Raw genomic sequence first — 25568 nt, forward strand, 5'->3', positions numbered from 1 at the left:
TGCTGATCTTTTATGATTAAGACACTGAACTTTGGTCACTGAATGACTCCTATCTATAGGTTCAGACATTTGCCTGCCATGCACTAGTCCCCAGGGGACCTACCGTAACCAAGGTGCCAATTGGTGCTGAGTCTAGACCTTAACCCTTAAGCATCAGCATCCCCCAGTGGTTCTATCCATCACTGCAGCTCATTTGAGAATGGGTGTTTTTTTTTTTTTCTAGGTATCCCAACAGTCAACATACACATAAATTCAAGAAAGGTGCCTCAGAACCTGCCAGTACTTGGGAGTCCTCTCCACTCAGTAAATGAACTACATATCACAGACAAAGTGGGATGTATCTATTAGAAAACACAGACACGTAAGATTGAGGATTTTTAAAAAGAGTGAGGGAAATTAGACAACAAAAATCAGGTTCATTATTACACCTCATTTGAAGAATTAAAAATAGGTTGAGAGCCTCTTTGTAGATTATTAGTTTCTACAGCTACTTTGGGCTTTTTTTGTAACTACAAAATAATGACTCATGGAAAAGATACTATAGCAACCATTAATTTTTAATCTGCCATCTGATAGAAGTTCTTAGACTTAGAAACTACTGTCCATCATATCTATTGAAATAGAATTCTAAATCAAAAATTCCTGACTGACATTTCATTCACACAATGAGAATTCAACTATGTTCTTAAAGATATCCTTTGCCCTGTTGTGACCTACCATATAGGACTTGTTCTGGGGAGCACAAAATACTATGCAGTAAGCATATCCTGGCCATGGCCCTTTGCAAAGTAATCTGAATTTGTGATGATTTGGACTGCCTTCCCTGTTCCCTGAAACACCTCGGTCACTGAAAAAAGATCAGCTAAGGGAATACTGCAGAATGATGCTGGAAGGGATGGAGCATAGTAGAAGTGAGAAAAGCAGACAAAGGATGCACACCTAGTATGATGCTCACATCTTCCCAGCTCCCTTCTGCCAAGAAGCAGAACAGTCACATCAGCACAAGTCCTGCATTGCAGCTGATTCAGCAGAGGGAGGATGGAGGCGGGGAAGCATGCGGGAAAACAGAGGTGCATCAAGGGCCCAGAGAGGAAGCACAGCTTCATCTCATCCACTGCTTTCTAACTAAAAAAGGCCCACAGTATCATCTAGCCACTTCTTCTGACTCTGGTTCTCATAATACAACAGCTTAGGACACCTAGCAGTTTATAACAGATGCATACTGCCACTGTTTCCAGTGCAAACACTGAGTACTTGATGCAAAGAGAAAAGGAAAACAATAAAAACTCCAAGCCAAATACCCAGAACATATGTGCCTTCTTTGCAGTTGGAGGGCCAAACACTGGGCTCCTTCCCCAGAGGTAAGAGAAGTGTGATGAGGGTAGTGTCTCCGAATCAGAGACTTCATGAGCAGCAGTCAGCCCAGAGTGTGAATGTGCTGAGGCATGACAAACCCATGCAACACCTCTTGCTGATACTCTGTTATTCTGTGCTCGGAAGATTTTTGAAAGGAAGTTTATTTTTACAAGCTGCTGAGTGCTGACTCTGATGTGGGGCAGCTTTCACTTACACAAATGCCTCAGATTTTGTTAAGGCTCTTAGACAGATGGCAATTACGGTGACATTTACAAGTAAAGCTGTGTAGATACACCTGGCTTAGATTATTCAGTGAAAGTACATCTTGTAACAAATAATGGACAGCTATGGTTCAGCACAAGAGGAGACATCTTTTCATTTTGAGAGCCACCATCTCTCCCTTCCTTTGGAAGTTTTAAAAATAGGTCTTAAACAACACTCCTTGGCAAACGTCACTGTCACTACCTAAAACTCAGAGGCTGGCATTCACTGTGACAAATCAGCTTTACGCAACTCAGCCATCCATTTAGCCACCAGTTGCATGAAGTGATGATTTGTAAAAAGCCAGAAACTAACAAAATAAAAACGTGAGTTGCAATTCAGTGGATTACACGGCACTGAAAATTAATCCCGCTGCTAAAGAAATGGAAAATGCACAGTAAACACATTACCAGAAATTAAAATTGTTTTTGACCAATTCTCTTGAGTCTTTAAGGTTGTAACAATGATCTCCTATTTATATGGACTGCTAGAAATCTCAGGTGATTCCCTGCAGAGAGCACCATGAATATGTTTTCCAGAGCTGAGAAAAGGAAAATAGATAGCCATAATGGAACTGCAGGAGCAGCCAAGCAGTAGATTGATTCAACAGCAAAAATTCAATGCATCCCAAAAGATTTCCTAGGATTTGCTCTCCTGCTGCTTAGGGCGCAATTTGTTGTAATGAGAAACCGAGGATTTCGTTCAGGTGTGCCAGAGCTTATCGTGATGACTTTAAGGTATATATATAAAAAAACAACAAGTGAAAATCATTCTTAAATAAGCTTCTGGATGAAGGGAGAATAAGGATAAGTTCTTTAAGTTACATAAAAAGGTCAAGTACCTTGTGCGAACAATGTTTCCTAAGAGATACTAACTGAACAAAGTCAAAACCTTCATATCCAATCTCCTGCATTAAACCACATGAAATCTACAGTATGACTCAGTAAGCAAAACAGAGAAAGCTTTATTACATGATGTGGTAAAATTGCTCTTGGTCTCCCTGTAATCTTTGCTCACTGTAAAAAAATCCTCGATGTTCAGATGTGAAGAACCGAGTTAATGAGTTATAAAACAAAACCCGAGAGAGAGCACTGAAACGGAAGGCTGCTCTGCTCAGCCAGAGCTGGCGAAGGGGAAAGGCTGGCAGGAAGCATGTCCTGCTACAGTAATGCACCAGCTCTGTTCAGAAGGCTAAATGGGACGTGTGTGATGTGAACTTCATCCCAAATAAATGTGAGAACTTGTTGGCACTCCTGCCCACCTGTATGAGAGATAATAGTGACTATAAACACATCACTTCTCTGCAGTACTGGCGTAGCAAAGACCACACAGATTTCTTATGATCTGCATTATGGTGAAAGCTCTGAAATGCTGCATTGTTTCTCAGCTGCTGCACAGAATTTTATACAGAAACAGGCTTCCAGATGAAATTTCCTCAGGCAAAATACTTCATGCTGATGGCAGCCTGGTTTGATTACAGAATCTATAAAATCTGAAACTCTGATACTCACAGTAGCATATATTGGTGTACATGGTGCAGCAGAATCTAAGTGATGAAAGAGATGCTCTAACAAATACCTTCCGCAGAAGGAACATTCATGCATGAATGACACTATATCCAGATATTCAGCTCAGGTTTATCATCTAGTTACAAACAACCCAGACTTTCAAAACAGAGCTTTCAAAACAGGGCAAACACAGACTACAGCAGGTAATACAGCTCCAGGCTCCAATCAATTTCAAGATCTATCACATCAAGTAGAATCTTCTACAGTATCCTTGAATTCCAAAGAAAGGCCATCAGACTCAGAAACTACCCCAGCACACAGTATAGGATCAAGTACTGACAAGGTCTTGGCCCGTTGCAGTTATCAAAATAACGTAGAGAGGCTTTTTCCCTTTGAGCAGAAACTTCATTTTACAAGATTAAACTTTTTTTTCCCCTGCAAACTCTCTGTACAGAGTGTAGTGAGAATATACATACATTCCAGCCAGCACTGTTGCCCAGCCTTAACACAGCTCAGTATAAAGTACTGATATCCTCACACAATGTGGTCTGAATCAGAAAGCCAGAGTGGTGGGGTAGCATCTGAACACAGGCAACACCAAGGAGTTGAGAATCAGTTATTAGAGCTCCTATTATCATTTTATTTACTGTTAGCTTGACTATGCAAGCAGAATGGAATTTCTGCTTCATATATTTATCTGGAAAGCAAGGCAAGATTTATAGCAAGAAGTAAAAACCACTGAGCAGCATCTAGTCAGCATCTTACCCTGTAATGAGACACTTCCCAACACACACTCATAGCTGCTAACAGCCAAACCCACTGCAGCTCTTACCTGTATGGTCCAAGGGTCTTGCTGCCATAACACAAAGCTTGTTCCCAGGCTTCAAGGTTAATACAGGCATCCATGGCACAGTCCAGAAGTTTCAGCTGATAGATGTTTGTATCAGGAATACGACTGGTATGGCTGCTCAAGAGATGCTGGCATTTTGCTAGAACCTTTTCCCACTCTGTTATTGGCCATAGTTAAGGAAATATCCTTACAGCAAAAACCCAGATCCTAAATGTTGTTAAAAAGGAGTGGGAGCTACAGGGTATTAAGATAAAAAAGCTGCCATCATTTCAGACTGCTTCCATTCTTGAAAACATACTTGAACTCCTGAGTGGTAGTTTAGGTAACTGTGCTTTGTTCGCACTTAGCAAAACAACTCATAAAGAGAGCAGAAATTCAGCAATAAGAAGTAAAAGAAAAGTCAAAATTACAAGATACTTTAATAGGTAGCTAACTAAAATTCAGTTACTTTTGGTTTAGCTTTTGAAGAATCCTTATTTACTGAAGTTATTCCTTCAAATCTTACACCCAACAGCAAGAATCCATGGAAATGTGCCTTGAAAAAATGTTTCAGGAACTAAAATAGGAAAATTAATTTTCTGTGCATTAAAATAATGCCACATACTTTCAAGCTGCAAGGGATTTTTTTTATTTTATTTTTTTCAAATTCTCATAAATTAGAACCTTTCTTGCAATTAATATTATTTTCTTCCTTGAAACAGTTGCAAGAAGCACTGCTTTTCTTTTTCTTTTCTTGTTCCCATGTATTGCTGCATGTTTCCTGAACTGGCAATAAAAAGAATCACTGTTCTGATGTCTGAGCACAGCTCATGTTTAGAGACCTTGGCAGTGAAGATGATTTTTATATCCAATGCTACAAGAAGATTTTTGTGTTTGTCAGAGAGGAAGAGTGAGCTGGGGATCGAATTCGTATCAGTTAGAAGTGCCTTATCAGAAATCACTTCTTTTTATTATATTCTAAACTGGCTTAGCTTCTCAGTGGACTGACTTCTTCACTCTTTGACCACAGTTGAACCGAACACTGATCTTCCAAGATTTTAAATGGGTACTGTCATCTGGGACTTCATGGGAGCCCCAGAATGCAAGCAGTCTAAACACTAAAAGCTGTTACCATGCACAAGTGTAAAAAATTAAACAAATAAGCAAGAGTTACAGCAAGAGAAGTAACAGCACTGCTTGTATCAGAGTCCTTTCTACACAATCAACTCAAGGACATTCAGCAATTATCTTCATGACATTACCGCAAATGTTATTCATGCCAATCCAGCAATGGATGTAAACACACGATGATAACCCTATGACAAAGTAATTAGTCCTTCCTGAACATGGGAATATTTACATACTTAAATTTAAGAACGTGACCACTACGTGTCTGGGCCAGATTTATAGCATGGTTGTTACAAGGCTAAACCAATTATTTGTGAATTGCTCTCATGCCCTTGGATTGAAGGAACTGTAAGGGAAGGAATGTGTTAACATAAAATTGCACCTTAGCCTTTATATCTCTGGCCAACATTAATGCACTCTCTACAACTGATTAAGGACAGACAAACAGAAGAATAAGGGATATTATTCCTACTTGATACAATTATTTTTTTTGTAAGAAGTGTGAAGCACTGACATTCCTGAAAGATTACCATTTTAGCTGATGTGCAGCCTTGCTCTGCTTTCATTTCTCATTATGTTACTTTGTTCATTCACTTGCATCTAATAGCAGAAGCGCTATATCACAAAACCTGTTGGGAACAAATTTTCAGGTACATAAATTGCAAACTAGAAAATCCATTACCAACTGTACCAACTGCTCTGGGACAAAAGGGTGAGCTGTTGATCTTACATCTAGTCCTAAGACTGGAGAAGCAGCTTTCAAGCAACTCTGCTGCTGTTGAGCAGCACACAATAATCCCCCTGCACTTGCCATTAATATCCCAGTTTTTTGTGCTTAAACTGGATTTCCAGAGACAATTTTAAGCACATGCATTGGTTTCTGTTTTCTTAACTGCAAATTAACCATTGCAACACTCTATCAGTAGCTCAGATTTTGGAAGTCACTACCTTTCTAAACTGTAGAAACTATTCATTTAATTTGTTAAAAACAAACAAACAACACAAAAATAACACCAAAAAACAAACAAAAAAAAAACATTTGCAGAAAGGAATCACTACGTGGCTCAGTCAGCAAAGAAGGTTTCTGTTCATTCTTTGTGAGTGGACCAATGTCAAGCACCTTCCTCATGCACAGTGCTCACTAAGGTATGACAATTAGCAGAGGAACAGCACTGTGCTGCAGTGGAATAGGTGACGTTTCAAATTTGCCACATCTGAGAACAGAAACTGAACAGACAATTGTGGCATAACTTTTCAACCAGTCCTGATATCTTTTACTATGGTGTGTTTGATGCATTTGTAAATATTAGCTAAATGAGCAATATGAAAGATCCTAGCAAAATTCAATAAGCGCAATTTCTGCTGCAATTAAATACAAGGACATTACATTGTGGATTATTTTGGCTTCTTATCAGTTGGCATGAAAATCATTTAACCCTCATGTTGTATATTTATGATTTAAAGTCCAGGTTAAAACATGGGCCCTAAACCACAGTTGAAGATCTTGTTCACTGTTGCCCATCTCAAGTCAGTTACTAAAAAGAAACTTAAACTGGTTTCTAGACTTTATGAGTGCAGTTGAGATGAGCATTTCCCTTAGCAACAGTACTTTTGCTAGAAGAATGAGTATGCCTGGAATGGAGAGAAAATTATTCATTTATGGTTACAGAAAAGAAATCACATTCCCAGCTTGGAATACCACTGCACAAAACTGTTCTTTACATTGATGAAGCAGAGTACTGGAAGATGTCATTCTCTCAGGCTCCAGAGATAGCTCGGGGTTCAGAAAACAGCAAGACAGCTTACTACAATATAGTGGAATTCATGGTCAGTGAAATTCCTCTGAATAGATGAAGATGACGAATGGATTGACACAGACAAATTATTCCAGAAAAAAATTTCCCCTTCTACTTGTCGTTTTTGGTCTTTGCTGTTCACTGGAGTTTTAGTTGAAATGAATGCATACACAATGGCTATTAGGCTCCAATCCTGTTATTACATTTGATTTGCTTAATTATCACTTATTGTTATGTCAGTTATTGCAACGATTCAGTAATTTTTGCAGTGACCCTGACTATGATTATGTCTTTGTTATTGCCTTTGCTATGCAAGGAATGAGAATCTGGATTGTTCACCATGGGCATGATGGGACAAACAACATTTCAGTTTGAGTTTTATTCCATTTAGAAATGGATTTATATGAAGACTGTGATGGTAGAAGTCTAAGTTTGAGCCAAATTATACCTTCTCCTCTCCAGATACCTGCTACCCCTGCCATGAAGCAGTTCCATTCCAAGAAATCAGAGAGTTCACTATTACTAGCACAACTGGGAATATTACATGGTTTATGTGTACTCACATCAAGTGAATTAAAATTCTTTTTAAAACAACATAAAAGAAAAACTTTTAGGGGAGAAATCTCAAAAGATTAACTGCTTTACCTCATGATTGTGCTCACAACAGAATGAGGAACTGTTGCATGTCACTGAAAGGATACCTTCTTTTGATTTTGGATATTTCATCTCATTTACAGCATCTCTGACTTCCTTCCAGGCAGCCTCTTCACCTGCCAATTTCTTAGCATCCTGGTTAAAAAGAAGGAAGTATTTTATTAGAAAAGCAGTAAATGAGAGCATGCAATCATGATAAAAAGTGATCTAAAATAAAAATAAAAACAAAACACACTGACAAAAGCAAATCTGAAGAATTTAATCACTTTTTTTCTGGAAAAACACAAAAATTAACTCTATTTTCATACTTATCCAGTGTTTGTAAGCAAAGGAGAAGATACGAAAGAAAATGAATGCAGAAATGGAAATATCAAATACTCAACCAGGTGCTAGGTTTACAACAAGAGCTATGATCACACAAGAAAGAGAACCTGTGGCATGTGACTTTTTCCTACAAAACACATTGAGAAGATCAGTTTCTCTCAAAAACCCGATACCTAATACTACACAGACTCTTAACCGCACTGTAGTAGGTATTAGCAAATAATTTTAACCACATTCTGATTATTGAGACTTCACAAGCAGAGGAAGGCTATGATTGCAAGCATGAGCTTACAGGAAATGTCTACAACTCAGAAAAAAACCTGAACTTTGGTTTTGTTTTATAATTCATTGTTATTTCTTACTTATTCCACCTGATTATATAAACAGTTACATTTTCCTATCACTTTGTTATAAAGAAGGCAAAAATGATTAATGGTTACAGCAGAAAGGGAAACAGTTTCTCTTCCAGCTCTCTAGCAGGGACTAACTGCACCTCAGGCAAACCACTTGGAACAAATTTATTAAAGCATCCTACAGACAAAGCTAAGCATCTTGAGGGATTTCCAAAAGCATCTAGATACTCAATTTCCATTGCTATAAGCACTTAAATAACTTTAAAAATGTGGCTTCTAAGACACTGCAGTTCATTATCTCTCGCTCCTTACAAAAGGCTCTGCTACTCTCGAAAGACTTTTTAAAGTGTAAATTCAGGACTATTTTAAATACAGTTCAGAAAGACCAGCCTTCAGCAGGGATGGGGGCCTGGATATTAATAGAGAACATGCGAACACACATTAGAATCTAACCAAGTGCTCTGTAACCAACAGATGCTCGCTGTTTATCAGAGGACTGCCTCTGTTTATTAAAAACCTTGCAATTTGTATCTGTCTAGAAAAGCATAATTTTCATACTCCACTGCTCCTTATTTACCTTGAATTCAAAGCAGAAAATACTTATAGTATGAATCAGCACTCACTTTCTCATTCAATTTGCGGTTTTGTTCTTCCAAGTACTTTATAAAACCCCAGACTCTGTGTATTCCTGGGAGGATTAAATTAAGACTGTATCAGATGTCCCACATATCTGTAGGACACAAATTACAAGGAGGGAAGCCTTACCTCAATGCATTTGGCATGTGTACTTCCCACACAATCAGTTCTCTAATCAAATGCTCATCTGGAAATAATTCAGCACATAGCTGAATTTGCCACCAGTAGAAAGTAAGGTGAATGTTAGGAGAAGCAAGTATATGTTGTGGAAATGCTGTCAGTACAGTTAATGGACATAACTAGCTCTGTTTCTGCCCTGCAAGAGACCTACACTGACCTGTTAGCTTTAGCATAACCTCTCCCAGTTTTTGAGGGAATACGTCCATTTCTAAGCTCAGCTTGTTAACACGTAGCAATCTGATTCTAACATACCTTTGTAGGTAAGTGCTGTTCACTGGTAGATTTAAAAGACAAATCTAGATATTAATAACAATGTCTGTGAAATATAGAATTTAAGGAGCTATGTGGAAAACAAAAATTCATTTAAGTCCAAATACAATTCTCAGTGTTTCTGTAGCATGTAGTAAGTCTTACAACTGAAAACTCAGAAAGAAGGAAAATGAGATGGATTTGTAAATCAAAGAAAGAAACCTATGCAACAAGTCACAGGCCAATGACTGATGTGAAGCACCATTAGGATTTGGTTTGCTCCCTGTGGGACTGACGGATGAATCAAGTTAAAGAATTAATTGACAACTTTTTCAGTTGCTTCACTTTTTGTTCTAGAATTTCATTAACAACACAAAGCAGTCCAAGGTCGGAGTTTCCTCTAACCTTTACACTAGAGCATAGGAAAAAGTAATCACAGGCTTTAAAAATATCAGGTAGAGAATAAGGACTGACTGTTGGTCAAATAATCTCAAAACCCTCTCTGGATTCATGGTCTTTATCCCTTTTGTAAGACACTTCAGGATGGAAGGAGCTGGGCACCCAGCCCAGCCCTGGGAAGGATTAAGTCACAAGTTTCAAAGAGATATTTTCTTTGTTTTCAAGAAGAGGCATTTTGAGGACTGGCTTACATAAGAAAAAGCAAAGACCCTGTCAGCTGGCCCTTTTACATCTTGCCTATTCTTCATCAGATATTCATACATCAAAGAAGTTTTGTCCTCTCCTGAACACTCTTGTTCAAGGCACAGTGTCTGCTTCCAAACAGGCAGCCAAGTAAGAGCTGCAAGGCCACCAGAAAGGTCTGTCACTGAGAACACTTCTGCCCTCCAAACTAAATGACAATGGCTTCTTCTGGACATAAAATCTGTGAGTAAATAATTATAATCCAGTGAGGCAGCAGCACATAATTCTGCTCCTCCTCTCTTTTTGTGGTAGCTTTAAAAAAAGTCTGTATAAGGAAACTTCATGAAACATTTTAACAGTTTAAAAGCTATGAATACCTCAAAAATATCTGAGCATTTCACAATAAAGAGCAGACCACAACTTTATCATTTGCTTAATTTCAAAAAAAAAAAAAAAAGTTATGATTTGCTTAATTTCTACAAATTCAAAGTATCAAGTACAGACGTGAATCAGAAAGAGCAATTTTGACCAACCTAATGGGTTAAAAACTGATGAGGTTTTCTCAGGTTTTGTTTGAAGAAGGTTTCTGAAGAGCTCAGAGAATTAAATAATGGCATGACATTTTAAAGTAGACCCTTAGTACATTATGCTCTGAAAGCATGAACAACAACTTTCCAATTCTATTCAATAGTGCAGCAACCACTGACAGCATGTTTGTAGTAAACACATTAACACAGTGTTTTAGACCTGTTGTCAAGAGGAAATCATTACATGACTCACACGCGCTGCATTTAACAGAATCCTAAATCTTCACCCACTTTCAGTCTTGAAAATGACTTTGCTGAGAGCTATTCGAATGTGGAAGGGTCAGTGCACAGTGCTGGCCAAAATGACCTGTCATGATCAAGATTCACCTGTGATACAAGTCTCAAAAGCTCCCATATTCTCCCCCATGAAAAGAAATGCCAAATGCACAAATGCCAGTTCAACAGTCCTGCTCAAGTTGTCCTCACCAAAAGCTGAGCTGGTAAAAGAGAAGGCCTCATATTCTTTGCCATACAGCCCTGAATAGGGTGGCTGTGATATGTAGTGATTCAAAGGCTACTCCACAGAATAAAAACAGTGTTGTGTTCCCTGTGAAGTACATTGTTCAGTATTAGGCAGCTGCATTACTTCACATCATTGATAATGATTGTTCATATAGCACTTATCTTCATGAATTACAGACTATGATGTCTGGAATGGCAAAAGAACTGAGGCTAGTAATACTCCAAATTGTACTTGAATATTTAACAGTCCTTCACACCATTCCCATTTAAGGATTCCACTTAGGCATATAGGTCAAGATGAAAGTTTCCCCACACCCTGCATGCAGTCAGTGGAAAGAAAACAAGTACATTCAGATAGTTGCATGAACATCCTTCCCCTAACATTGTTTAACTTAGCTACACACTATGTTTCCCTAGCAACTGAAAATGAAGAATCAAAAACTACAGTGGGAAATTTATTACAATGACATGCTTTTAAGAAAGAGAAAATTAAGATCAACATCCATCTCAAGAAGCTTAACCTAACAAAATGAAATGGGACTAAGATAAATTTATCCCAGCAACACCTTGGAGTTAATCAAGTTTTAAAGTACAGATTTAGAGAGGAGCAAATAGAATAACAGCTCTCAGGCTTTTCCAGTTTCAAATCCAGTGTGCCAGACTCACAGTGCTGCACATGCACAAAAAATTGCACTTCTTTAAGAATCATACTCTACTTTTATTCACTGAAGCCCATTTCTACTCATTTCTGTGATTATTTTTAGATGCACACACATTTTTAAATTGCATTTTCAAAGACCACTGTATCTATATATTTTGTGTTACAGGGGAAGTAAAACTACATCCCTGTTCCTTCTGAATCCCCTGCTTGTAATCCAATCTTAGCCTTCTCGAACACAGCAGAATACAGCATTTTTCATTTCTGTTCAGATACACATGCTGAGATTCATCTGACCAAATGTCAGACTACTTCTCTATTCAACAGAGAAAGAGATGCACTCTCAGAGTGCAACTTGCGTTGTTCTAAAGCAAAGTGCTAAAATACATAGGTCACTTTGAAAGTAAGGTCTCCTATTCATTTCCATGGAAACAAAAACAGATACAAAGAGCACAATAACGCTATTTGGTAGAGCAAATTCTCAGCTGCAAAACACTATTTCTCAACACAGTCACCACCATTAGCTAGCCTGCATGCTGTGCCCGTAAAAAGTTCACCACTGCTGAAATGCACTGCCCAACTCCTCACTTCACTCACATCCACCACTTGGGCTCCATATACACTCAGTAAGTGTATGTGAATGGCAGTGGGTGCCATTTTTTTCTACTTCGAGTAATTCAGTGACACCCTTTGCTTCATATGAACTTCCATGTCAGACACCATCTGTCAGACTGTCCCTCTGCTGCCATCACACAGCAACAACATGTAATGAAATATTGGTAGGACGGTTCAGCCTCTACTGCTGTACTACCAAATCTGCCTCTGACATTATCTGCCAACATAATAAAATATGACACATTACTTTCAGAGCAGTTATCACACATCTGCTGAATAGCAGTCAGAGCATCCTTTTTTCTCCATTTTACCCATAACAGAAAGCAAGAGTAGCTAGCTCAGACGCTCTATAGCTGACCAAGATTTGGTGACATACATCACAGTTTTAGAACTCCATTTCAGATGTGGGACTTGTTTTCTACCTTTACAGTGGTGGCATAATTTATTTCAAGGTCTAATTTACTAAGTAATTCCAGTTACTCTGTGTGATTTACCTGTCCTCATAAATGTTTATTATTCAATCAGTCTTTGTCAACCACAAATACAACTAGCAATGATTCTGCAATTACTTTCAATTCATTCACGAAAATGCTGGATAGTGTAGAAACAAGGTCATTATGGACACACTATCTTGTTACCTGGTAAGCATTATATATAACTGATGATTATGGTGATTTAATGTTCAAGTGTGGTGTCAGAACAATCATTAGAGTGTACATATATGAAATCCTATAATAAAAAAAGAAAAAGGACATCAAAAAAGGCTGCAAGCTTTTCACTAGTCTTGAATCTCACAGCCCACCTCATTTTTTTCAATACTGAAGACACTCACAAATCAAGTGTTACTAAGAAATATCTTCTGTTTTATATTCACTCTTTGTAACAAAAATCTAAGCTGCACTACAGGCAGTATTTCTTTTCTCAAAAAGAAGCATACTAGTAGGATATCAGGTTACTTAGTCATGACTGTATAAGGGCTATCCCAGCTCCTTCCATTGCCCTTTCTCCAAACTGTTTCACAAAACCCTTGTGGGACATCCAACTTAGTAGGTCCCCACCATTGGAGTCCTTGTGGGATGACTGGTTCTTTGCAAGTCCACGACCCCAATGCCTATGATGGAAGTTATTCATTTCATGGGCAACAGGACCAAGCTTTGTTGTTTGTGACATCACTCTCATTATAAACTTTCTAATTTCAGATGCTTAGAGCTTCTGACCAAAAAATTCCATCCAAGTTGCATAAGTTACAAGCAGAAACAAAAATACATTGGACCCTGAGAAGAGTAATAAACATAAGTTCACTACTTATCAACTCATAAAAGTCACAGGATGGAAGGAAAGGGAGGAAAATGAAAGTATTAACAGTTGTGCATCGGAGAAACAGGGTCTTATGCCAGATCACCCGAAATTTCTTGACACATTTGTAATTCCACTGTAATTTCTATTATCAGTCCAAAAACTCTCATGGGTAATTTGGTTACCTGAGGAATGATACTGTAAAGTAAACAATTGCTTGACACAACCTATTCTCAGCACCTTTCTAGTTGTCCGTTATCCTTATTCAATAATACTGACTTTTTTTTTTAGTAATTGTCATAAAAAATAGGAAAATGGCCATATCCCAAAGTGTAAAGAGGATATCACCTAATATGACATAATGACTACAATAACATCTTTGAATTATTTTTAGGGTCTTTATTTACTGTTTGAAGATCTATTGTGCAGTTGGCTCCTGGCAGTATCTGACTTCTATTATTACAAATTGATATGTCTCAGCAACCAGTGGTGATCAGCCACAGCAAAGAGAGGTAGCCTAGTTTCTAAAATATGTACAGAACATCAGACATCTTGACTCATGTGTAAGCAATCTGTTGGAAAAAACATTAATTGGTGATACTTCAATATTGGACTTTCAATTGTCTAAAACAGTCCACAGCATTAGTAATGTATTTCTCTGTCACCTGAGAAGTACTCTCCACCATTTCACTCAGAGCTTAGAGAACAGATCTACTGTTCTCCAAAAATATTTTTCCCATTCCAATGGACGAGTTTTATCCCTCAGAAATGCCTGGTATCTCAGCACCTCATTTTTTAATATTTCTTTTGCAGGTGAGGTTTTGGGTTGGGGAAAAAAAGCTTCCTTTGCATTCTGAACACATAACCCTACCTTCATTAATGAAATGTCCTAAGTAACACAGCTTCACATCATGTTTCTTCCCTATAACAAATGTCTATGTTCAAACTACCCTGTTATTAAGGCAGTTGCTGAAATCACATCAAAAGCTTTCAAAGTTCAGAAAGACTCTTTGTGCCAGATTCAATGATTCAACCCTAATATACAGAGACATTTTGAGACTGAAGATCTAGTTGTCCAGACATTGTCAAAGAAACAGCAGAAAATTTAGTTTTATGACCAACTCTAGTCAGCCCTGAAACATTTTCTTATCATTTCTAAAGCAATATGATGCAGCAGCACTTAACCACTTTTTCGTGGTTAGGTAATCTTGTACAGTTGTGATGCACTATTCTAAAACACTCCTCAGTTGAAATCACTGTTTGCTATGTAAACAACAGCTTGAGTAATACAATTTACTGACCAATCTTGTGGAAAATAACAGGAGATCTTGCAGTGGTTCAACAATTTACACATTCCTCTGCTGTAACTCACATGGCCAGAGTGAATTCAGCCTTTTCAAGCTTGCTGCCTTTTACACACACACAGACACACACACACACGCACAAAGTTCCAGTTCATGCCTAGACTGAACTCACAAATGCAAACATTTATAATTACAGCTTCAATTACCACATTATTGTGATATTAATTAAATTATTGGCAAGAAATTGATCCGGCACATTGCTTACCACAGCAATTTTTTACTCCAAAGCAGCCTGTCTGTATCTTTACAATCTCAAAAGTTATAGACTTCTTGCTATTCACATGAGCTCATCCTTGCTTTGGTAGACCTTAGAGGATATTAAGTAAGGACTGGAATTGATTTAGGCACTGAAAGAACTGTTTTTGCCTTTGTCTGTCTACTGGCAAGATATCTGATATAAACAACAACACTTTAGCATTGTTTTAGTTACTGCTAAGTATAGCTAGCCAATGACTGACCCATATCTCAAGATCCAAAAATAACTTCTTAACTACCTTTCATTTTCATTGTAATGTTTGCTACATACTTATTGCAAAAATTTAAAAAAAAAAAAAAAAAAAAAAAAAAGGAAAATCATCAAGCCAATAAAACTGCATGCTATTACAAGTTAACTTAGAAAACTGTTGCCGAAGAACCTGTTTCTACCTTGTTTCTTCTCCAGGTTGGTGTGATTCAGAATGTTTGTTACCTTTACTGTTGATGTCTTGGTTTGGTGCCTAAAAAGTAATGTTTCCTGCGTGGTTATATGTTTAGGCATTCATTCCTTCGCAGAAAAGGATTTAGACTACATCTGTGTAACTGATGACAAAGAGGTATTTTCACTCACTTTCTTTTCCTTTCTTTTTAAAATTCATATCCCAGTAGCTACGCAACATGTGTAGAAAATTAAAAGCTGCTGCATACCAATTATTAAAAACTACTGTATTCTTTTAAACTAAAAACCACTGCATTTCTATTATAACATCTATTTCATGGGATTTATGAAGATCAATAACAACATTCTTCTGCTAAATGTAACCAATGCTTTTCATTGTCATTTAAAATGATCTAAAAACAAAATGGTTCATGGAAATAATTGATTTGCTAAGTGTTCTAGCAAATGGCTGACTCAGATTCCTTTTTGTTCTGTCCAGAAACTAATATATATATATATATATATATATCTGAAACTATCTCTATCTACCTCCAACTTCTATTTGTCACAGGAAATTGGAAATTTTATCCTCTTTATGGGAACACTGAGAGATTAAGAGTTCAGAGGCTCTTGACTTCGACATCTTGTAAAGACAAAACGTCTTGGGTTTCTTGCCCTCCGCCAGAGGGTCCACAGACACATGAATAAATATATAGTAATAATATTGAATTGAAAGAAGAGATGTGCTGATTTTTAATAAGTACAAGAAAAGAAAAAGTTGGAAAGATATTTCAGTTTTGTAAAAAGCAACAAAACACTCCAGAGAAAACATCTTGAACAGTTCTACAGAGCTGAGATGAAAAAGACTGATATTAGAAAGCACCTTTACAGGTTGACATACACAAGCTATTATAGCATCCTCATTGAAAGAGAACTCAAGGTTTGTGTTAACAGTGGGATTTTAGGAATTCAGTGAGATAAAACAGTTTTCAGGTTGCTCTCTTCAGGACACAACAACATCTCTCCACCACATTCTTGAGTTGTAATGCATTGTCCAGTGACACTACATTAACAGTATATTTAACTTCCTTGACCAAAGTTAATTTCCCACATCAAGTATCACATGCAGAAACCTTAGATATAATAATTTGATGGTTATATCCAGGAAAATGTGTTTGGCATATGATTTGCCTGATTTCACAGAATCACAGAATGGTTTGGGTTGGGAGAGACCTTGAACATCATCTAGTTCCAGCCTCCCTCTAGACACCTCCCTCTAGGCCAGGTTGCTCAAAGTCCCATCCAGCCTGGCCTTGAATGCTTCCAGGGAGGAGTCATCCACAACCTCACTGGGCAACCTGTTCCAGTGTCTTACCGTCCCACAATAAAAAAAAATCTTTCTAATATCTAGTCTAAATCTACCCTCTTCCAGTTTAAAGCCATTTCTCCTTCTCCTGCCTTTACATGCCTTTAAAAAAGTTCCTACCCAGCCTTCATGTAGGCTCCCTTCAGGTACTGGAAGGCTGCTGTAAGGTCCTCCAAGAGCATTCTCTTCTCCAGGTTGAAGAGCCCGAGATCTCTCATCCTATCCCCGCAGAGGAGGTGCTCCAGCCCTCTGATCTTATTTGTGGCCCTTGTCTGATCTAGTTTTATGTTATAAATTACTGCTGTTTCTCTCAGCATATTCCATCTTCTTTACGCTTATTTTAAAGTTCTCATCCAGAATGAAACTTTTGTTATTTCTGTTTATCTTCCAAGCAGAGATGAAAGAGTGAATGTTTGATGAATAATACCGCTGGAAAAAAAGAAACCCTAATAATAATTAATTCTTATGACAGTTCCAAATAAGCTGGACATTTGGAAAGAAGAACACTAGCTGGGCACTTAAATGTGGATGCTGCAGCATGTAGATGCAATGGGAGCAGATTCCCTTCTCTTGGCAAAAGAATATTTCTGCTTAAGACATCTGACAGAAGATTTATATTTCCTCTTAAATGGCTGTGCGTGAAAAAAATGAGGTTCTGCTCCCCTCAGATGAGCAGAAAGCTGGACTACTTGGCACTGCAAGTCTCTACCTCTTATGCTGGCTCCAAACACAAAACTGTTGGCCCAAATTGATTCTGGTTTCTCTATTGAGGGTGCCCCAAAAAAGAAAGGAGTCTGCAGTATCTTTTCCACGACCTCTGACAACCTAAGCAAGCAAGCTGACTGCTGCCAAGTCATGACCAGAGCACAGTGAGGCAGTCCTGAAGCAACCAGGAATAATAAGTTGTCATGGAAAAATGATCACAGACCATTTGTCACTGTCTGATATTGTTTGTGGGACTGCCTTTTGATGGGGAAAAAATTACAAGGTTGAAAGATGGAAGAAGCCTCAGAAGTTGTACATGAAATGTTAAGAGACTGAAAACACCTTTGTTAATAAACAAGAGAATCCAGAAACAGTTGCCTTGGTTTTCAGTGGCATTTTTGGCACTAGAAAAAAACTAAACCGTTGGTCCTTGGCTGTTATGAAGCACATCCCAAGAAAGTAAGACCCCTGAAAGAGAACAGAAGACTTAGACTGACGGATTTCAGGATGTGATCCAGGGTTTACTTCATTACCAAACATCTTGCCAGAAGGAAGAAACAGTTAATCAGCCAACCACCTATGGAAAGAATTAACATTGTGTCTTAGTGGGCAGCTAATTACTGCCACTGGCAATACTAATGTTCAGCTGAAAGGGTGGGTGGGTGAAATATGATAGAGCTGATTTGACATCCAGATGTAGCATGCTTTAAAGGCAGTTCAAGTGGTAAACAAATGAAAAGATGAGGAATGAACAGAGTATTTATAAAATAAGGTATCACAAACAACTATCTTTTGCTAGCAGGTCTATTAAACCAGCTTTTTGTTGGAACAAAGTCCTTTTCTCTTCTTTTCTTTTTTTTTTTTTTTTTTTTTTTTTTTTCTTTTTTATCAACATAACCTTAAATAGTTCAACATGAAATAAAGGTAAAAAGCCATATTCAAATTACTCTCAGAAACCTTGTCGACAAGTCAACCACGGACATATGACCTACAACAAATCTGATTGAGCTAAAGGACCATCTTCATTTAATAAGAATCATAAGCTACCGTTACATTATTTCTTAGGATAGTAAAAAAAACAAACAACCAAACAAAAAAAAACCCACAACAATGTAAAAAAATCTAGAAGTTTCAGGAGCTTGTTCATTGCTTTTGTAAAAGAGCTGGTGAGTGCATGGAAGGGCAATACCAGCTAAAGAATTGCAGGTGACACTTTCATATGGAAGCAGATGGTTTGGCTACTGTTCAGATGACCTAATTCTGAGAATCTTGAAGTTGGAAAATAGACTTGTGATGTTCTGTACCAAAACTCAGAGCGCAACATGACTGAATACTAAGCAGAGCAATAAACTGATTAAAGGAATAAAGTACTTACTGGCATTATGTTATTATTAGCTTTGGCAAGTATAAAACACTGGCCAAACGTAAAAATGATTCAAATTCATTGCTTCTGACCTTGTAATAAATAAAAGCTTTCAAAAAACTAAGCTAGACAAAAATACTAAATCCTGGCTCCCATGGAGAAAGACAACTCATACTGAAATGATTCTATATGCACAAATCTCCTGTAAATCCATGGCTGGAAAGGTGAACAATACTCTGGCTCATGACTCTGGAAAAAAACATTCTCCTTTTAAAATGTTTGTCATCAATGTAATCCCATCTTTAATTGTAATTAACATAAGAGGCTTTCATGTGCCAGAAGTTCAGCTTTTAGGAAGTAATACACTAGAGAATTACAGTGGAGATTGATCTAAAAATGTCTGGAGTAAAGAATAATAATGTATAAAGCTGTCAGAGATACAATGAAGACATTACAGCAGCAAAAACTTGAAATACTGAGAGCCAGCAAACATTCTGCAAGTGACTTCAAAAGAGGTCTTCTTTCTCACTCTTTTTAGTTACTGAATTGTTTCTCACCTCCAGCCACAATCAATTTAAAATATTGGATAGATTCACAGCTAGTAACATTTAATTGGGCAGTAACTTTACTGTCAAAAGGATCATCTCAATCTTAACCAGCTCACACTGCTGTGTTAACACATGCTTCTCTTCCCATGTTAAATCAGTAACTACTTGACTAGTTGCTGAAATAAACTGGCTAGCATTATGGTATGATATTCTAGGATTAAAGTGAAGCCAACACTGGGACCCAGGCACCAAAAATTATTTGAGATCCACAGCTAAAGCTAGTCACTACTGTTCACCTTCCATGTTTTCTCATCCTTGATGACAACTACAAACCTGCATTTGCCTATGGCTGTCCTGGTGGTGGGACAGCCAAACAGGAAAAATGCTTAGCAAGCAGAGACTCACCATGAATCTCTTTGAAGAGCAGTGACCAAAGAGGAAAGCTAGCTCATACAGCATGCAGTGCTGGGCCATCTGCACAGACATGGTCCTCTCCACTAGTTCTTGCACTGTGTCTGCTTACAGTGAGTGAGCCAGTGTATCTCAACAGCAGTTGAGTAGGATCCCCGTGATTGGGGTGTTGTATAAGTATACTTGAAAATGCAGACTTTGACATATAACAGTCTGAAATACAAACAATTGTGCAAAAGAACTGTAATTGGGAAGCAAATAGAGATGAAAGCTACACTATATAAAGCCTCCATGTCTTACCATAAAGACAAAGTGATTATGAATGTTAAAGCCACTGATGGTGTTAGAGGGAATTTTGCTATTTTATATAGCTATTGTATAAAATATTACATGTATCCACATTAAATGTAAACAAGAAATAAGATAACAGATAAGTTATCTCCACAGATAAGTTGCATCTTAAATCATAGCTTACCTGAAATCTAAGATTTCAGAAAAAGCCCTGGCAGAATCACATCAACTAGTGCAACAGTGCACTTTAGCATGCAACACTTCTTCACATACACAGTTAAACTGCACAAATGTAATACTATGTGACCACAATCCCAGTTTAATCAATTTTAGCTCAAATTACTGAAGAAGCAGCAACATTGGCTGTATTATAAATGTATCTATAGTAGCAACCAGAGACAAATTATTTGAAGCGTAACCTATGCAGCTGAAACCACACTTTGCCATGCAGAGCTAGCGAGACATGTAATCATAAGATTCTTGTTTTTGTGGAATAATATAATATATCTCACCTAACTTTATCTGTTTAAAGAGTGGGTTTTTGCTTGAAGGCTTTCTTTAACCTCTCAAAGCTATTCCAGTGTATGCCTATTGCAACAGAGCATGAATGCGTTGATTGTCTCTTTGGATATGGGGAAGAACTCTTTAGAAAATATACCAGATGAGATGCTGCAAAGACACTTGCAAAGTATCTAGAAAAATATGCATAAATAAGCAGATGTGTAATTTTTATATGCTCTTTAATGTATATTTCACCCAGGATTCTCACTTTTAAATAATTATAAATTATGTATGTGAGAGCGAGTGTCACTACCGTGATGTATTTCCCTCTCTGACTGTGAGGTCCACTGGGACATGTAGTTCTTCTCTGTGCTCTACATGATGTTATGATGTGAAATACCAATAGCAAAAATTACAAAACCATGACATAACGCAACGTTTACAACAGAAATTACTGGTAGCTGATTACTACTTACTGAATAACAGCATTAAAGTTTCCACCCTCAATCACCCAGAGCTACAGCCATTACCTATTTTGTTGACTAACGGTTTGCCTTTAAAATTTTCTTCCAACATGTCTTCCAAAATTTTTGCCTGTATCAGGGGTATTTCAGAAGTGAAAAACTTGGCCATTCAATTAGTTTTAGGCATGTCAATCCAGCCATCCTGTAATTTCAAAAAACAGAATTTCCCAAAAAATTCTCTCTTCCACTGTACCTACAGTACTGCATGTCTCCCAGCTTATCATCAGAGGCTGAGATCAGTGGTAGAAACATACTTGTTTCCAATTTAGTCCTGAAAAACATTACAACAGTAAAATTTCTGTTGCATAGAAAAGAAATGCAGTACTATGAAGATTGCTGGAGTTTATATCTAATTATCCTATATTGAAATGAAGAACAAAGGAGACTTTTTCTTAGATATCAATAATGTTGAGATATTTTTCCTAGCTCTTTAAAGATGTCTTTTCATGGTAACAATGAGGAAAGCTTAAAGAACTTCAAAATGCAATCAGAAGGACCTTTCCCCCACAGGGAATTTTCCCAAAAGATAAAAAATAATATTGAAGATGAATTCAAACCACAGTTAAAAAAACATTCAAAGAGAAATAAAAAAAATCCTTTTTAACTTATTTACGAGGTTATTACTTTTATAAATTTGCATATATATAACATCAATACAGCATTTGCAGATGTAGTATATTGTGTATTAGTGACTATCAAGTGCACTCCAACCTGTGGATCTTGTTTGTTAAAACATGTGACATGCTGAATGGTCTTTATGCCACTTGTCTCCCCTTCCACAGCTGTTAAGTGATCCATAAAAACTATTTAGCATGTTTATGTTTCTTAATCATCACTGCATCTGCGTTGGGATGCCATTCCCCAAAGCTAATCTGAGATTTCATGGTGGGTGCTTGAATGAGCATCTTTAAATAAAGATAGAGGTCTTTGCTTCCCTTCATTGCCTCCAAATAGCATTGCAGCAATCTTTGTCAGGCACAAAATGCCAGCAATGTTTGCACATGGGCAGGAAGTCATTTAATATTATGTCACAAACCTGAAATTCTTCTTTTGTCTCCTTTATTGAACTGGCTATCTATGATTCAAATGATAGGTTTTGCATTTAATGAGCATACTCTGGCTTGAACAAAATTATACAACTGTCCTACCCCAAATGCTTTTTAAATGCTGTTGTTCTTGGACTAATTTTTAGTCTTTTTGCCATACAGCAATTACTTTGTGAATCAAACCATACTCATCAGAATCACAATTTCACTGTGACTCACCTGTGTGAATTTCACTGTGGCATGTGACTCACCAAAAGTATTAATTTCTTAAAATTAGAACAAGTGTATCTATAACTAGAGAGATAAAGTGGACAAACTGCTGTGAATAAATTTTACAGCCTCATTTTACATATTCCATTTGATCTCACCTCAGGCTTGGAGCCAGAATTATTCTGCTTGGGCTGTCTAAATATGATTCAATCCCAAAAAGGATTAATCAAGGCCAGCTTGAACCCTAGGTCCGGTTGAACAAAATTTTATCTACAACAGCTTCTGCCCCAAGAACTTCCAAAAGAGAACATAAAAGCTATGAGTAGTTGTGCAAGAAGTTTCACCGCCCTGGGTGTCACTTAGCTCTGACAACTGCTAAATGTATGTGGTAATTCTTGAGTATTTACTGATGTAGATGCTTGGCAGAGTTTATTTAACATTACTATGAGGATAAACACAGCCTTCCTGTAGCATTAGGCACTCAGTTCCTGTTCTAATATTACTTCTATAGAAAAAAGATCATCCTTTCCTTTCTCCTTACGTTCATATTAACTCATTTTCAGAGTTCCTTGAATCTCAGAATCATCTGAACCACACCTTAGAACTGGAAGTGGTTCCTAGCTTTGTGGATAGAAAAAAAAAAAAAAATAGCAAAAAATTCTTCTTATCATGTGGTCAGTATTCCCTGCCTTCCTTTCCTTCATGGCTGTCTTTTGCAGCAACATAAACAGAACCGAGGTCAGGAGTTATTTTCTTCTGTATACTGGTAATTCAATTAGTAGCAAAATATAAGCAACACATAAAGGAAGGGAAAGTGTTGAACGCCCCTGGAAAATTCTGCTTCATTGGCAAGAGATTTCTTTGCTCAACATACCTTTTCTTGATCCTGGCAGAGGCAACAGTCACATTCAAAGCAATACTGGCGCTTCAGCTGCTTCTGTCGTTCACTGGTGGGCATCAGTGATTCAATATAGCTGACGGTGAGCTGTGTGCAGCAGATAGAGTAACAGGGTTGGTATGTTTTACAGAAATTTCATGTGTAGCTACAGTAACATTTTTCAATACATTTTTCCTGTGTAACATGAAATCTTAGCAGGTACCGTAGAAAAAGAATGACAACATTTACAAATGTATATTCAATGGGGGAACACCCTTTCACATAACGCATGAAATCTTGAAAAAATATAAGAATTCTAATCCTGAGAATAAATAAATAAATAAATAAATAAATAAAACCATTATTCCAGATTTTCATCCGAACCTGGAGAAAACAAAAACAAAAAAACAAAAAAACAAAACAAAACATAAAAGAAAGAACAAAAGAATGGCATTCCAGCAGTTGAAATGTCTGTGCATGAACTCATTTTTTGTCTAGCTTTAAAGCTGAAGTGTGCATGTAACATCTGTATTACACAACTTGTGATTATCTCCAAAAAATTTATTGGAAACAGTTACTTTCTTGCAAATACATCCTTCGTGCTATACATGAGCCTGCAGTAAGCTTCTCTTACGTCATCCCTGTCTCCAGTCCCAATGTGATGTTTTGCTCCTGACGAAAATATCATAAAAGCATTGCAGTTAAAGTTATTGGAACTATTGACAAGAAAATATATTAAAATAAATTTTAAAAAAAAAAAAAAAAAAAAAGAAGAAGAAGAAAATGCTTAAGTTTGTGCTATCTTTAGCTCCTCGTGCTCCATAACAAATTCCAGTGAATTACAGAGAACACTTGTTTGTTCACTTTGTCATCTGCCAGAAGGAATTTTTCACGGCAACCATCTGTAGAGTTCTTCAAATGTTTCAAGTGCTGTGTGGGCACAAACTAATGATAAGGGAAAGAATATAAAGAAATAACTGTCCATCTCAGACCAGCATTCAGAAATGAGTGCTACAGAGTGATTACACTGTACACCTTGCCCAACGCGCTTTGAAACACTCCAGAGAGGTCAGAGCTAAAAAAATCAGGTCATATTATTTCATCCTGAGCCTGTCCACTTCAGCTAATTGGGAGAATTTTCACATGGTTCTCAGTTAAACCATGAGAGTCATCTCAAAGTACTCACAGTACACAAATTTCTACTAATGACTATGAAATCCATTGTTAGAACCTGCATTTTGCAAATTACCTAGTACTCTAATTAAACAAGCAATTAACAAGCAACTAAAATAATGCCTGCATTTCTTTTTCGTTCTTCATTGCAATGTGCCCTGATTACTTATTGAAGGAGGACTGTATTAAAACAAGATTACTGAGACAGTCGAGTCAAGCACTTAAAACAAGCACAAGCAGAAAGCCTGTGCAAAAAAATATGTGGTAACCTAATTGAAATTGATAGTGTAGTTTATTAAAGAGACAAATTAAGTTCCACACATTATCAAAAGTCAGAAAGTTTAAGAATATTATTATATTTTCCTTTCTAAATAATGTTCTGCCGCAGCCTGTTCATTTCTCAGCTGAGAGAAGAGTTTCAGGTGGAAAGCAGAAGTCTGCACTAATCCTTTACACAGAAACAGTGGGCTTCCTCCTGAGCGTTCTGTGGGGAATGGGTGGAAATCAATTTGCCTATTTCTTTTCCACTCTTTTCTGCCAAGTTTGATCTCTTCTGCCCCATTCTCTCCAATCTGTCCCTCTTTTCATTCTCTCTTCTCTTCCACTGGACACGAGAATTGTTTTCCATTCTTATTCTTCACATCTAGCAATCTAATCTTGGTTTCCAGCCCTCGGTTCTAGCTCCCTATATAGCTCTTATTGGTACAGATGACTGTCTTAAGTCATTCAGTCAGTCCCAGATGTGCCCTTCTCCATCCCCTGCATGCATCTTACACATTTTGCCCACATTTAATCACTGTTACTATCCCAAATTTACAGTTCTTGTTCCCCTACTCTGTTTTCTCAAGCAACTTCAGTGACTCCGCTGAGGATATGTCTTCCTTTCTTCCTCTAGAGGGTCCTCCTCTGCATCCTCCCTGGTGTGGTAAGAAAGACCTCTCTTCTTTCCTACAAAGCAGTTTCCAGTGAAGATGTAGGCTTTGTTGTTGGTGTTGCCATGTGTGTTGCAGAAAGTTGGAAA

General features: G+C 37.4%; 1 protein-coding gene across 5 annotated transcripts in view; it reads right to left on the reverse strand.

The window, feature by feature from the left end:
- Positions 1-25568, reverse strand: part of SMYD3 (SET and MYND domain containing 3) — a 362105-nt gene that overhangs the window by 58521 nt on the left and 278016 nt on the right. For all 5 annotated transcript variants that reach the window (XR_011903028.1, XM_072331271.1, XM_072331274.1 and 2 more), the window contains 3 exons: positions 23372-23482; positions 7580-7667; positions 3958-4132 (listed from right to left, as the gene is read on the reverse strand). Coding sequence is in view for 4 of the 5 variants with exons in the window: in XM_072331271.1 (XP_072187372.1) it covers positions 3958-4132; positions 7580-7667; positions 23372-23482 (374 nt within the window). In the remaining variant the exon portion in view is untranslated. The remainder of the gene's footprint in view (positions 1-3957; positions 4133-7579; positions 7668-23371; positions 23483-25568) is intronic.

The sequence above is a fragment of the Excalfactoria chinensis genome, chromosome 3, assembly GCF_039878825.1.
Source record: "Excalfactoria chinensis isolate bCotChi1 chromosome 3, bCotChi1.hap2, whole genome shotgun sequence".
In the NCBI taxonomy this organism is placed as follows: domain Eukaryota; kingdom Metazoa; phylum Chordata; class Aves; order Galliformes; family Phasianidae; genus Excalfactoria; species Excalfactoria chinensis.